This window comes from Centruroides vittatus, unplaced genomic scaffold, assembly GCF_030686945.1.
Source record: "Centruroides vittatus isolate TY-2023 unplaced genomic scaffold, ASM3068694v2 contig_1827, whole genome shotgun sequence".
Taxonomy (NCBI): Eukaryota; Metazoa; Arthropoda; class Arachnida; order Scorpiones; family Buthidae; genus Centruroides; species Centruroides vittatus.
Genome location: NW_027121125.1, coordinates 19,159 through 35,422, shown reverse-complemented (window position 1 = coordinate 35,422; position 16,264 = coordinate 19,159). Strand labels below are relative to the sequence as shown.

General features: G+C 31.7%; 1 protein-coding gene across 1 annotated transcript in view; it reads right to left on the bottom strand.

Moving 5' to 3' along the window:
• Positions 1 to 10,740, bottom strand: part of LOC136969923 (zinc finger protein 436-like) — a gene marked incomplete at its 5' end in the record, with an annotated part of 29,250 nt that extends 18,510 nt beyond the window's left edge. Inside the window, 2 exons of the mRNA XM_067264231.1 lie at positions 3,065 to 3,078; positions 10,415 to 10,740. Coding sequence (XP_067120332.1) covers positions 3,065 to 3,078; positions 10,415 to 10,740 — 340 coding nt within the window. The remainder of the gene's footprint in view (positions 1 to 3,064; positions 3,079 to 10,414) is intronic.
• Between the last annotated feature and the right edge of the window lie 5,524 nt (positions 10,741 to 16,264).

The following is a 16,264-nucleotide window of genomic DNA, read 5'->3' as shown; positions in this document are numbered from 1 at the left end:
TGCAGGCCCGGATTTAAGGCGATTGGAGCGATTGGGCCCAATCGGGCCCCGCACTTGAAGGGGCCCCGCATCACCACCAAAATTAACAAAAAGTTATTTTTCGAAATTTAAAGCAAATTGCTTTTGACGATAAAAGATAAATTATAAATTATTCAAATAATTAAAAATATATTTATTTTAAGTTCGCATTGATGGATTAGATTTATTATTGCGTTTATTATAATATATATACATTATAATATAGAAAACGGATACCCGTAAGTGTCGTTTTTGACTAACGTTTAATTAATCGGATAGTACTATCTTCTCTCTCGATTATTCTATTCTATATGCGTCTTACTCGGCGCACTCACATTCGTTTTTTGGCATTAGTCATCGTTGTGCTGCGCTCGCTATTAAGTAGATGTAGCTACTATCAAATGTCAATTGTTTATTGCATTTGCAGTTCTCTATTCTTCTAATCGTTTTAATTATTATTGTCGTATTTTGTGACTACAATTACTAATTGTTATTGTTAAAAAAGGTAAGTACTAATTGTATTACATAATATTTATTAACAAGAAATTATATTTAAAATTAAAAATATAAGTATATTTTGTGATTAAAAATGCATTTAATTTTTTCATTAGATGTCGAATCCACTAAAACGAGAAAGAGATGTGGGAAGAAAATATAAAAGTGGTAGTCTAAAAAGGAAATTAAGTGCAAAAAGGAAAATCGAAAGTGAAAAACTCAGAGGTGCTTTGAACAAATTTTTAAAAATAGATAATGATGACAATGGTGAAGAAGAAAATGATGATAAAAATACAGAATAACAGGTAAAAAATAAACAAGAAACACAATTACACAGACCAGAACCGGAAGAAGCAAATATTGGAATGAAAATGGAAAAACTGAATATAACCGACGATCCCACTTCTTGGCTCGGGATTATTACTCAACAAATAAGAGATTATTTAGTTAAAAAAGGTCCTACAAAAATTATCTTAAATGAGTTTCCGCAGCAAGAGGATGGAACACACTTTTCAAAAGTGCATTTGAAAAGAAAGCTTACGAATGGTGAAATAATAAGCCGTCATTGGATAATATACTCTGAATCAGAAGACAGAATATTTTGTTTTTATTGTCGGCTATTCAGTATGGGTGCCTCAATTGCACTAGCTACTGTAAGATTTAATAACTGGCCAAATATATGTAATAGATTAGCCACACATAAAAAATTAAAAAATCATTTGGTAGCTATGTTAAAATGCACAGAGCTTCAAAAAAGACTTTCTGCTGAGCAAACAATAGATAATGTTCAACAGAAGTTGTTGAACCAAGAAAAAGTTCGTTTGTATAATATATTTGAAAGATTATTTTCAGTAGTTCAGTTTTTAGCTGAATGAAATATCGCGTTTAGAGGATCCATCGTAAACCTAGGCGATGCACGAAATGGAATTTTTCTAGGAATACTTGAATTACTTGGAAAATTTGACCCAGTAATGCAGGATCATATACAAAGAATCGCCACAAAACAAATACACCAAAGTTATTTAAGCAAAACAATACAAAATGAAATAACAAACTTAATAGGCAACAAATTAAAAAATAAAATTTGGATTGTACTCCAGATATCAGTCATCAAGAACAAATGTCTCTTAGCATCAGATATGTTTCGGATGGAACATTACCAGGCTCGAATATCGCTATATATGAACAATTTATCAAATTTATACATGTAGAGAGCAGCACAGGAGAAAATCTATTTTTTGTGTTAAAGAAAGAAATTCGAAGTTTAGGGCTTGACATCAACAACATAACAGGGCAAGGATATGACAATGGTTCGAATATGAAGGGTAAAGTCTCCGGTGTTCAAGCTAGACTCTTAAAAGAAAATCCAAGGGCATTTTTTACTCCTTGCGTTTGTCACAATTATAATCTAGTATCGGGAGATGTAGCAAAAATTTGTCCAGAAGCTTTAACCTTCTTTGGTATTCTCCAACGCCTATATGTTTTGTTTTCGGCATCTTCAAAAAGATGGTTAATACTTCTCAAATATATAAAAGAACTTACTGCGAAGCCTCTTTGCGATACCAGGTGGGAATGTCGGATTCAAAGCGTAAAAGCAGTGAGATACCAAATAGGTGAATTTTATGATGCTCTTTTCGAAATATCAGAAATTACCGAAGATCCACAGATTAAAAGCGAGGCAGAATCTCTTGGAAATGCAACGAAAGACTATAAATTTTTAGTATCACTGGTTTTTTGGTACGATTTACTGTTCCAAGTCAATTATGTAAGCAAGGAACTTCAAAGTAAATCTGTAGATGTATCCATTGCACTTTCTTCATTTGAAAAACTTTTAAAATGGTTAAGCGACTACAGAAATACTGGATTCGAACAAGTTTTAGTTCAAGCAAAAACTCTTGCAGAAGATTTGGAAATATCTACAGAATTTGAAATAAAAGGCTTCGGAAAAGAAAGAAACATTTCAATTCTGAAGGCGATGATAAACCTATTGTAGATCCGATAAACGCATACAAGATATCTTTTTTAAATTTTGTTTTAGATAAAGCTACAGAATCACTAAAAGATCGTTTTGAACAATTGAAAAATCATAATGACTTATTTGGGTTTCTGGAAAAATTTCAAAATACGGAAAAAGAAGCACTTGAAAAACATGCAGCTAAATTAGAAATTTCTCTAACAGATTCTAGGTTCACAGAAAATGATGCACCAATAGTGAAGGAAGCTGATATAGATGGAAAAATGTTAGTTGAAGAAATGGAAGCTTTAAAATCTATCCTTCCATCAGAATTTTTTGAAAATCCATTTAAAATGTTCAAATTTTTATCGGAAAATGACAGAGCAACGGCATTTCCAAACTTGTTTATTGCTCTCCGAATATATTTAACAATTCCAGTGAGCGTTGCTTCTGGACAGAGATCATTTTCCAGGCTAAAACTAATTAAAAACTATCTGAGATCGACAATGACTCAGGATAGATTAAATAGTTTAGCAATTATGTCGATTGAAAGTGAAGAAGCAAGGAAATTGGATTTTCAAACTATTTTAGAAGAATTTACAGAACAAAAACTTAGAAATATGTAAATTTATATTCAATAAAGTGTAATTGTTTTTGTATTTTGTGCATTTTTATTTTTTAATGTATGTAGAAGTTTACCTATCTTATGATCCATGACATTTATATATATATATATATAATTTGCATTTTTATTTGAATATTTAATGTATAGAGGGCAATCTCTCAGGATGACGCGAGAAGTCTTTCGACGTATGGGTGGTAGCGGTTGCAGGATGCAGAAAGATTCACACAGAGACCGAATCTACAAACATAACGCGTTTATTTCATGCTTACAATGGATAGATTACACTCAGGCTCACCAAACTTTTTTACAGCGGATTACATAACTAAGACAATGGCAACGCGGGCCGCGTGATTAATTTGTTCAATACAGTACACTGAATACACCAAAATAATTCCTTTATAAAATACAGTATTTACAATACCCCAGGCTTCTCTGATTATGTTGATGATAATTTTAATTTCCAACCAGGTATATAGCATCAAAATGGAAATATTAATTCTTCACATTGTTCTTTTGGATCTAATATGCATGGCATACATGCAAAATCTTTGCGTGATGAACTGGCTATTTACTTGTGTAATGAAGGATCTGTACCATGGCAGAATAGCAGAATAGCAAGGTATATCCAGGTGTATTATAAAAAAGACTTTTTAAACAATTCATTTTGTATATGTTAATAGTTGTAATTATTAGTATCAGTATAAACTACTTAAGTTCTTCATTAGTAATAATAAAAACAATTTTATAAACTTTGAAAAATTATTTTATTACTTAGAGGCTAATTACATTATATAAAATATTTCTCTTGATCTTCAAGGTCTAACATTAATCATTCAATATTTCTTTTTGCATTGAATTGATTCTTGCATCCAATTTTTTCAATCTTAATTTTAATGCTTCACTAAATAAATCAATGTTGTCGGGCTGTTAACCAGAACCTAAAATTTGAAAAAAATAACTTTTAAATCTGTCGTTGTTTTGTACTATATTTTGCCTATATTCATAAATTTGAACTTACAACTCCTATCCAAAAAACTGTTTATTGCACTTGACGTTGATGATAAATAACAAAGCATTATTGTAGTAATCCTGATTAATAGAACAGGTATCTGGTTTTTTTCTCCTTTTTTGTTGGACCAAATGTTTTACTTGAGTCACTGCTTTGATATAGTCTGAAACAAAATCCATGCATTGAAAATTTTATTCTTTTTCATCAAAATCATTATTATTATTTATTTACTTACAATTTACAGATCTGACTCAATTTCTTGATTAATATCAAGAATTTCTACATCATTGGTGTTATTGGGGAAAAATTTACTGGTGATAAGTGTGTTGACACTGACTCTGTGTCAACACAATTACAATTATCATTTTTAATAATTCTTGTTTCATTATTTATGGTACTAAAAGAAATAAAAGAATTACTACATATAAATAATTTATGATAAAATTAAGACAAAATATTTTTCAAATAATAACTAGTACTTATAGGTAATAATACAACTATATATATATAGAATAACTAAATATAGATAATAACGAACTTATTACAGTAGGTCTACAGTTTAGGCATAGGTCTATCTACCCTAATAAAAACATTTGAAATTAGTTGTAAATTGGTAAATGATATCCAATGATATGAATTTTACAAGAAATTGTAAGTCATTTATACTCGTTTGAACTATATGAGAGGAACTTTCAAATCATAGAAATGATGTCATAGAAAAGATTTGTTTAAAACACGAGTTTGATTACAATTTACTATAATCTCTACTTTACTACTTTAATATAATCAAGGGACTAACCAAATGATATAAAACCAATATCCTTTCATAAACATTTATTATAATTAATGATGGTAAAGTTTCTTACAAGTAGATTCTGGTGAAGTAAAGTAAATGCATTAATATTCACGTTTCTGTGCAGCAATATATCTTCCAATATATTATCCTATTAAAAGAAAATAATTCCATTTCGGTTTATATATATCTGCACTACCACTGCCACTTACAATGCTACATTTTATTAATTTTTTTTCTCGCATGTATCTGTTCTCTTTGCACTTTCCATTTTGTCTCCTCTGCCTCTGCAATAATTTAGAAAATTGAAATTAATAGACTTGTATTCCGAATCGAAATAAAGAACGTGTGTTCTGAATACTATATATCGATTCGGTTAATGTTACCTATGGTTCCAAGATGGCGCTCGTCTCCGATCCCAGCAATCAGAAGACAGGGAAAAGTGGGACGCACGTTTCTAATCCTAACCTAACCTAACCTATCTATAAAATTACCATAATTATTACCAACAGAATTATTTAGATAGGTTAGGTTAGGTTAGGTTAGAACGTGCGTCCCCACTTTTCCCTGTCTTCTGATTTGCTGGGGATCGGAGACGAGCCGCCATCTTGAACCATAGGTAACATTAAGCATCGATTCTACTAGACCTACCTGTTATTTTGAAATTCTAGCACCTATGGCCGTCCATACACATGTGTTTATACACAGCCGTCTTTATGTACATGACACTTTTTTGGTCATAGAGACAGCTGATGAGGTCGAACGGATTTCGATGAACTCCCCTATTTCACTGATTTTTCGTTTTTTAGAGACCGTCACACAATAGTAAGGTTAACACTCATTGCCGCCATTGTTAGAATAAAAAACCACCAGCCTACTTTGCCGGTCAAAAAACAAGACTTCTCCTTATTTGGCAGGAATTTTGGCGTAAAACTTTTACAGCGTTAGAAAAGTACTGAGACGTGCTCTTACTCATTTTTCAGTTACGTTTCAGCGAAAATTTCAAAAAAATGTTTACGCTTTCTGTTTTATGCTAGATTGTACGTCGAATTTTACGTATGTGTGTTCCTGGACATACATATAAAAAGGTTGTCCACTCTACGTTAAAGTAAACAGACTGTAGCGGCTGCTCTAGGCGGTCCAACTATACTTTGTCTACTTGTTTCCAATATAGACTACTGTACAACAAAAATTTTGTGAAGAATTGATTCTCTCGTCTCACATACTGACTTCGCTCACTCTAACTGAAAGTCTTGCCGATCGGACAACCTTCAAACCTTTTATTCTCTCTCGGCCTAACTGCCCTACCCCCAAATTGCTTTGCTCACCTGTTCAAAGACACGGTGGTGTCAGACCTGACGTGACACCAAAGAGGTGCCGACCCCCCGGTCACACTTTATTATTTTCTTCGTGACAAAAATGCGTCGGAACGGTTTCATACAATTTTATGTATACAATATATAGAATAAATTTAATTTTCAGTTTGAAAAATATGTTTATTTATTAAATTTTCTATGGTAGCTGTATTATATGTTGATCTAGTAATAGTCTCTTTAATCCGAAAAATATTGACGGTAGACTGCCTCACAGCTTAACAGGTTCCAAAAAACTCCTTTATTGCCTTTTTACAAATGCATTATCGTAAAAAGGCAATAAAGGAGTTTTTTGAAACCTGTTAAGCTGTGAGGCAGTCTACCGTCAATATTTTTCGGATTAAAGAGACTATTACTAGATCAATGTTTATTTATTTTTTAACTGTACCCTCCCTGTGAGCAGTAAGAAGGCCTTTTTATTAAGACCATTACGGCTTCGGTCAAGCACACAATGGGGCGGCCGTGTGGTGAAGGAAGGGCGAGACCTATTCGAGACAGTCTGCCCTGTCAAATATTTTCTGAGGTTTGTCGACTCGTCCAGATTCGATTCCACATCCCTAGAAAATTCCGAGGTTACCATCCAGCCTTGAAAAACCACGTAAAAGAAGAAACTCAACAATTGAGTAACAATTATATTATTTTTTGACAATAAGTAGTATTCGAAGCATTGTTTATTTTTCTTTGTTAACAGGGAAAAAGAAGACAAGCATTTGCACAGCTCGGGTTTCAGAAAGGATTAAAAGCAAAGAGAACTTCTAACAGTGAGTAAATAATCTAATTATACAAATAAGAAAATATTCGCCGTTTTTCAGATCGGCCTCACTAGAATGCATATAGGAAATAATGTGACTCTCCGTCGATTCCAAGCGTGGGTTTGTTGGGGATGATGGAACTTTCTATTCCAAGATTCGCTCTGATGACAGATATGTCCTACGAGTCAAGAACCATGTAAACTTTAATGTTCTTCCGTTTTAGGACGATGACGCGAAACAAGGAATCGAGGTCGTATTCAATCTGTGGAGTCAATGTTTTCGTATGATAAATGTAATAATACAGTATTTTATTATATAATATCAATATTATGTAGTAGATAAACAGGAGCAAATTTTCGGAAAATCTACAGCCTATTCCATGTTTGCTTGCAAGGTAGTTACACAATGTATATGTTTACCAATAATTTTACTACATTTGTGTTAAAAAGATAGTTACAGTTAGCATAAATAACGCCAACTGTTGACATTAATGCTTAATTCATATAATTGTTTACTTTATCAGAACTATTGGTCTTAATTCTATAGTCTGCATATGTCGCAACAAAATAGTACTGCGTCCAAATTATTAAATCATTAACGTTTACATTACTGCAGCGTTTCTCAACCGCCGGTCAATGAAAATTCTTGAGAGGTCTGCGGAGAATTTTTACCCCTCTGCGTTAAAAATTTTTTATTAAAAAAATAACGATTATAAAATTTTCATTTATTAAATCATGAAAAAAAATATTTTATACGAATTTTAAATTTACGTGATTTATATTCAGCACGGCACTGAAGACAAATTCTTGTGTTGGGGAAAGTACATCGCATGTTTATATCTCGCAAAGGTGTAATGCCATTTATTGCCAGACGTTCGTTACAATATGTTTAACTGGATTTGGCAAATATAAAAGTAAGTTTCAACAATGTCTATAGATAAATTTTGGATCAAAACGAAAAATGATTATCCATCCCTATACGAGAAAGCGATGAAAATGATTGTCTCCTTCGTAACAACATTTTTATGTCAAGTTGTATTTTCAACTTTGACGTAATCTTTTATATAAATAATAATGTAAATGTTCGTTTGTCCAAAATCTTAAATCTCCGAAAGTTCTTCACCGGTTGCTTTAAACGTTTGACACAACATTGCATTCGAATACGCGCGCGTTTTTATATACCTACTATTATATAGATGTCACACGATATTCCCCCCCCTGCGGAAGAGAGGGACAGGATTAAGGCTTACCGTAAATACCTCGGCTTTTATTATAGTATTTCAGATGCAGTTTTTTGCGTTTTAATAGGGTAGGTCATGAGAATGTACACTAAGAAGGGATTTTTCGAAATTCCCAGAGAGGGAAAAGGAAAAAAATTAAGGCTTTTCCTATAGAACACAGCTTGTACTTGTACTGTACTATTTTTACTGCAATTTTTTATTTTTAACTGCGATTTAGTAGGGTACCACGTGGGTATCGAACAAGTGTATTCCTTAACAACAGAAGTGTTAAGAGAGAGCGATGTGCAAGATTTAGAGGCGCAGATGCGGTTTTTTGCGTTCTTGAGGCAAATCGAACATATTTTTAGCCCCATCTAAAATTTCTCTAATTAGTCTAGAAACGGAAGGGACCTAATTCTTCCGTTCTGTTAAAACGAGTAAAATCGGATATTATGTAATAATCTTAATCTTCACTATCGTTACTTTTTGCCGAGCAACGCCAGGCTTATCTGCTAGTAAAAAATAAATTTAGAAATCGACTTTCATTTGTTTCACTGCTCTGACTCAACTTTTTAATTCTGGATTGTAAATTACTCAAGCTAATTGAAAAACAGCAGCAATCTTTTCATGAGCAATGTATACCAAATAAGCAAAAATATTAAATTTATAATTTTTAGTAGTCATGGGATTGATGTTTTTCTTTTGTACCGAATATGCAATAAATTTGATTTTTTAAATAATTTTTTACGATTTTTTGTTGTAATTTTTGTCAAGGGTTTGTCATTTATTAAAAATTATAATTAAAAACAACAATAAAAATTATACTTTTAGTAAATACTATTAATTTAATTTTTTAGTAATCATAAGACTGATTTTTTATTGTGTCCTATATACAATGTTTTTGTGATTTTATTGTCGTTTTCTGTGATTTTTGTCAAAGATTTATTTACATAAAATAATAATAATAATTAGCCTACTTATATTTACAATTAAATATTATTGTAAGTAAACGATAATAATAATTTTACAATTTACTTCTGTAGTAATTCTTTAATATCCAATAAACGTTTTTGATAAAAATCCACCGGTCCGCGAATTTTTTTTACAAATTTCACCGATCTACGGGTGAAAAAAGTTGAGTGCAATCTATTATATATAATCTATATCAGTGTTTCCCAACCTTTTTTGTGCTATGCCTCACCTAAGTCTTTCTAAAATTCTTATGTCTCCCCACATATACGTTGAACTCTTTTGGAAGATCTCTTGTCGTGTTCGTTTAAGTTTTTCGTGCACTTAATTGCCCAACTTTTCAACAAAGTCTCTTACACTTTCCAGTCGTTGCCAAATGCAATCTGAAACACCACAACTCGTGTCTGTCCATCTCGAGGTCTGGGCAAAGAATGTCCTTTCTCCTCTTTCACCAGCCTAAGGGCCTCGTTCAACTCTTTGTTCTCAGTGGTTCCCAGAATTGTTAATTCTACGCAAGGGAAAAGGTTATAAAGGAAAGTTCTAGAAGGAAAGGGAAACGAAGAACAAAGAAAACTAAAACTAACTAAAATCAATATTTACGATAAAGATGGCATACAGCGGCTATATGGTTAACTTTAACTCTGAACATGTGCATTTTCGAATTGTTCCACTTAACAATCGAATTGCCCCTCTGTGGGGCGTGGGCCCCACGTTAGGAAACACAGATCTATATTAATCGAAAATACATCCAGTTCACTATTGAGTACAATCTATATTATACATTTTAATCAACAGTGAACGCGATGTATTTTCGATTACCATATCATACGTAACTCCGAGATGTAATGGTATGCCTTTAGTTATATTACATAGTTTTTTGTTATGATAAATTATTTATATTTAGGTTTTATTCTGTAGCCGAACGAGGAGGGGCTAAGGCCGTAATGCGTCTCGACAAATAAAGTTCTGGAATAAAAAGCTGATGATGACAACTGCCAAGTGTCTATGAGTACACCAACTAGTGATATTGAATACTGTAATGTTTCTTAGTTAAAACTTTTCGGAAATTGGTAAAACATCATTTTAATTTAAAACCAGATTTGATTACATCTTTCGATCATTGTACAGTACATATGATTAAGATTAATATGGCTTTCGTCTGTTGTGGATCCGAAGGTGTGCCATTAAACTTTCCTTTCGTGTAAACTTCTTTTTACACTCGTCACAACTGTAAGGCTTTTCTCCAGTGTGGATTCGACGGTGTGCAATTAAATTTGACTTTACTGCAAACTTCTTTTCACACTCGTCACAACTGTAAGGCTTTTCTCCAGTGTGGATTCGACGGTGTGCAATTAAATTTGACTTTACTGCAAACTTCTTTTCACACTCGTCACAACTGTAAGGTTTTTCCCCTGTATGGATTCTTTCATGATTTTGCAATTGCTGATTAGTTTTGAAATTCTTCTTACAGTGTTTACATAAAAATTGCTTTTGGTTCCTTTTCTCTGCAATTAAAAATTGTTTTAAATAATATTTTATCGATATATAATAAAGTTTTTAAAAAAAAAAAAATAACTAAATCTATAATAATATTTAATTAAATAATAATTTTTATATCTAAAGGCAAGTTTCTGCATCAAACCACAATAAAGTAATTTTAGAAATAATAATCTTTGTGTATAAATATATTATGTTACTAATATATTCAAGAACAGCTAATGAGGGATGACATATTAAAGCAAACAATTTCTATAAAACATTTTTCAAGTGTATTTATATCTTCATGAATTTTCTGTTTATATCCTTGCAGTAGACATTTTGCTTCTTTTATATCTTTAAATAAAGTGCACTGATGCGCGTAAAGCAGTGTCTGTCATATTCAGTTTTTCCTATAATCTTGGACAACATTTTCTTTAAAACTGTGTTTTATCCATAGAATAACTGAAAGTAATAACAACATTCATGAAATAACTTGTATAAAATTATATTTTACATGAATTTTAATATTAGAATGTATTATTTCTATTCTTATTCATTCCTATTGTTAAATGTAAAGTTGTTTAATATTTACATAATAAGAATATTGTAGTTTTAAAAGACTTATGTTAAGTATACTCCCCTCATAACTCCTCTCTCAATAACAGGAAGTCACAACGTTGAAACGTGTGAATTCTTATGAATCACGGACTTTATTGTTGAAAAATTGAGTTTCGTTCTTTTCCTTTTTGTTTGTGTTCTGTATCTTTAGGGTGAAAATTAACTAAATAGAAAAAATAAAACCATCTTTAAATATCAGACTAATTCATATTTAATATACATTGTAAAATGATTTAAATTTGTATTCTCTATGCTAAGTCTTCTAAACTGTATAAATTCTATTTTAAAATTTACAGAGAAAGTGCACACATTTACTAAAATACGATAACGAATAAATTTTTCAGAAATCGAATCTGGTAATTTTAAATTGTTTGTAATGAAATGTCATTCGTGAGTCATTGGAAAATTGTTCTTAAAAATGTCTACACGAAAAATATCTATACAGAACGTAAATGGCATATGAAAATAAATTTAACTTAGAATAAAACGGTTTTATTACTGTAGACTATACTGATTATTTACCTAAAATGCAAAACAGATAATACATTTCCAGTTGTTCAAGCTTGTAATATTTTCAGTCGACTGCAAATTTAACATCTTTTGCTCTGTTGGTCGAACTGAGAACAAAACTATTTGCAGAAGCTTTTCCTTTAACATGGAGTAAAAAATGTTATGGTTTGGGCATAAATGGCAGCTTATGGGAGTGAAAGACATGTGTTTGATCAGGGATGGGCAACCTTTTTCTATGTAAGGGCCATATTTAAAAACTTTCGAATTGACACGAGCCACATCCAAGTAAAAGGAAAAGAAAAATGCCGCTAAATCACAATTATATATTCATATATAATCATAAATTAGCATAGATATAGGCTACTTAATTTATCATAGCTTCTGGTACTGACGTGAACGTAATATATCGAAAATATTCGATTAAATTTTAGTCACTGCCAATTTTAAATTAGTTTCGATGTGTCTGTTAGCCAATTTCTTGTTTTAATTTTTACTAAATTTATTGCGGAAAATCTCTTCACACACACAAGTTGTAGAAAATGCAGTTTCAATTTATGCTGCATACTTCTTTAAGCGTAAAAATTTACATATTTATTCGTATTTGATACAAGTGTACCGCAACCTTTTTCTACTTGCGACATACCCATGACTCGACACGGCACACCAAAATGTTATTCCCTTCAAAAGCGTATGATATAATACTATTAATAGAATTACGTAATGCCACTAACCTATCATTATTATTTTTGTTATTATTATTATTAAACTAGCAGGTAGGCCCGGCGTTGCTCGGGCAAAAGTAACGATAGCGAAGATTAAGATTATTACGTTATACCTTACCCGTTTTAACAGAATGCAAGAATTGGGTGCCCCTGTTTCCAGACTAATTAGAGAATTTTTAAATGGGTCTAAAAATATTTCGATTTCCCGCAATAACGAAAAACACTGCATCTGCATCTTGCCCGTCGCTTTCTCTTAACATTTCCATTGTTACGTAACACTTCCATTCTTAACGCTCCCATTGTTGACATTTCCATTGTCACTTAACACTTGCATTGTTGATGGAAGTGTTAAGACTTAATTCTGTCCCTCTCTCCCGTGGGGAGGAATTTTGAAAAATCCCTTCTCAGTGTGCATCCTCGTGACGTATCCTAACGGTGTACCAAATTTTAACTTTTAACTCCTAACCGTTTGGACTCTGCGCTAATTATTATTATTAACTGGTCTCGATTATATAAATAGATAGACACCAACACCCGTGAGTAATTTTATTTTACATTTAATTTCTTAAAATATATAAAAATGCGTGCGTCGTAATAGACAATAAACAAACATCATCTTATTTCTTAAGTGCCGTGGAACTTATGAAAAACACTTGAAATACAAGCAAAAGAAACACAGCAACTGTGATGAAAATATATAAACAAAACTTGAAATTAAATAGAATATGTAAAAGTTCAGGTCACACCTTTCCCCTAGTGAGGGCACACCGGTCGCGTAACTGTTTAATGCGACGCAAGCCGCAAATTGCGCATCGCTATGTTTAATGACAGAAATATGTATGGGAAGTGTCGATATATTTCATAAGAAAATGTAGAAACTTCTGCTGTAAAACTACGTATCTCTAATATCTTCCATATTAGTGATGATATTGATTCAAAACCCCAGTCTTATAAAGTGGCTGCTGTACTCTTGCCGTGAAAAAAATGATTGAATCACAGACAGATTTTAAATCTAAATGTAACCGAATAATTTTAAAATGAATTAGATTAAAAAATCGTAGACTGAAAATTAGTAACAGAAACGATGTAAAAAGCACGTTGGAACAACAACGATCGGAAAATTGGTGAGCTGTCAATAGAAATCACTGCCAAACTGATTAAAAGCTGCGTTGGAAAATAAAAGACAATCCAACAAGAAATTGAAATATTCGGTCCTTTGGTATAACTATGTTTTAAATTGATCTGTTCCTGACCATTGTTACGTAGATTTTGTTTTTCTACTTTTTTATTCTAAATTGGAATCCTTAAGTGAAATAAATATGTTATAATGTTATTTGTGTTGAAAAATTAAATAATAAAACAGACGTTTATTTATATATATTCAAAAATTGAAAGTTTTAATAACATTTCTTTCTTCATTCGCCTAATGGATTACAGTCTCTGCATATTTCCAAATGGATTATGAAAAGTAAAAATTGAAATGAGGATTAAAACTAAATATCATAATCATACACACAAAAAATTGAGAGGTTTGCCTAAAGTTGTTATTTTGAACTTGTATTGTTACTCGGGAAAATTATTTCGATATTTAGAAAATTGTGTGTAATCAATTACTCTACCAATCGAACTGGCCGATACGAACGATCTTCGGATAATTTAAACGTTTTCCAACGCAATTCACTTCTGTTAATTTAAATTTTAAAATTTTAGAAAGATTTTAAACTATTTTAATTATCTTAATATGAAAGATATTGCCCACGTTTCATAGTTTCACATTTAGCAGTTTCATGCGCTTAAAAGAATAAAAGATTTTTTATTCTAGAGGAAACTTGGCTATAAAGCAGGCAAGTCGTCCAAGGGGCGACTAACCCGAAAGAGGCTGTTAATTTAGCGAAGCATAATCTGTCGCTGCTTTGACTACAATCCAACAGATCTTTTTGACCGGCACGAAAATCAATCTTTCTCGCCTGCTTAATCTAAGGGCCTCTAAATTATAGCATTCATAAATTTAACATATATTAAATTTAGTATTTTAATAAAAAATATAGCGTATTTTAATTTGCAAATCGTAACTGGGACCGTTCATTTTATTATAGAGTTGTTCGTGAAGGGTGAAGTTGATAAACTGAGGCTCACGGTGGAGTGAAATTGCGGTCCGGGACCCAGACCTAGATGGCAATAGAGGGCAGTCTAGTAACTGAAATTCCGCATTTTTCTTGAAACTATTTAACATATTGCTTTACTCGCATCGTCCCAAGTTCGCGTTTTAGTTAAGTCCTTCCGTCACTCTTCTCTTGACTGGATCGTTCTAACAAAGCTCAAAATCCCCAACACGAAACTTACTATCGACCATAGACGGACATAATTAATATGTGCATATAAAACATGCTATAAAATTTACATGAAATAAAACGGGCGCTCGTTGTAAAAATTCCGATCCCTCTTCCTTTCCGTTAAGCTTTCGTTCGATATGGTGTCATAACCCCCTGTTCCCTCCGTTATCACTAATGGAACGTGTCATTTATGGACTTCGAATTCTTTGTCGGCAAGTTCCTCGTGGAAAATGTATGTAGATTTACACAGAGCTTACCAAAAACACGTTCTCTTTTTTAAATTGGGCATATATGTTGCTGAATTTGTACTTCTGTTTGGTATATCGCTTAGGATGCGCTCATCTTCAAAACTATATTTTTCAATGATGAATGATCGAAATAAGAAATATCTTTTCTACAGTGGGTTTAGTCAGATGTGGCGTCATCACGATGTAGTGGAGAAGAAATCGTGGGAAATTATTTAAGAATATTTCACACGCGTTTCTCTCGTTTCTGTTTTGGAAATAGAATTTTTTAAAGCAGTTACGTCTAGTAAAAAATTTCTTTATTGTCTCACAAATTCTTTTTACGTGAATTTTTTCGCGGTAGTTTTTGGCTGAAATTTTTTTTTCAAACTTATTTTAAATTCTTTCATGATTTTCCATCCATTGCGGTTTTTTCAAAAGTTTTCAATTTATTTTTAATTTGATAATCATTTACGATTTTTTCCAATATGCGAATTAAATTGAAGAAAATGTAATTGACAATTAACGAATTTTATTTTTGACTATAAATGGCGTAACGGTTATTATGTTTACAACTACGACGCCTGGTGGCCTTACCCAACACTGAAAAGTGAATTCGAAAAATCATCCGACTAAATTACAATGTCGATGTGATGATAATTATGTACAAAAACAGAAAATTACTTTTCGAATTATTATATTAATAGATAACGTCCTATCTGAATGATTAATCAATAGAAGAAGGATTTTTCTATAATAAAATAAACGATTTAAACAGTTGAACTATATAATTTTTTAGTACGAACAAATAGCTTCTATAAAGCGCATTTAAAAATTCATTAAACTCGTTTAATCGCATGATTTAACATAATTAATCATGCAATTTTATCATAAATTCCAAAAGTTGCTTATTCCCCGAATATATTCGTTTCCGTAATAAAAGAATAATACAAAAATACGATAAAATTTCATAATCTGAACTAAAAAAAGATGATGATAATTCAGTGATACTGTTGACACTTTTACAAAAAGTTTTTAAGTTAAAAATTTGAATTTAATTATTTTATTACTTTAGGGTTTATAGATAAAAATTCGGTACGTATGGCCGAGGACTGATATTGGCAGGCATATTTTACATATCAACAAGACGTGCATCGGTCATCGACTATAT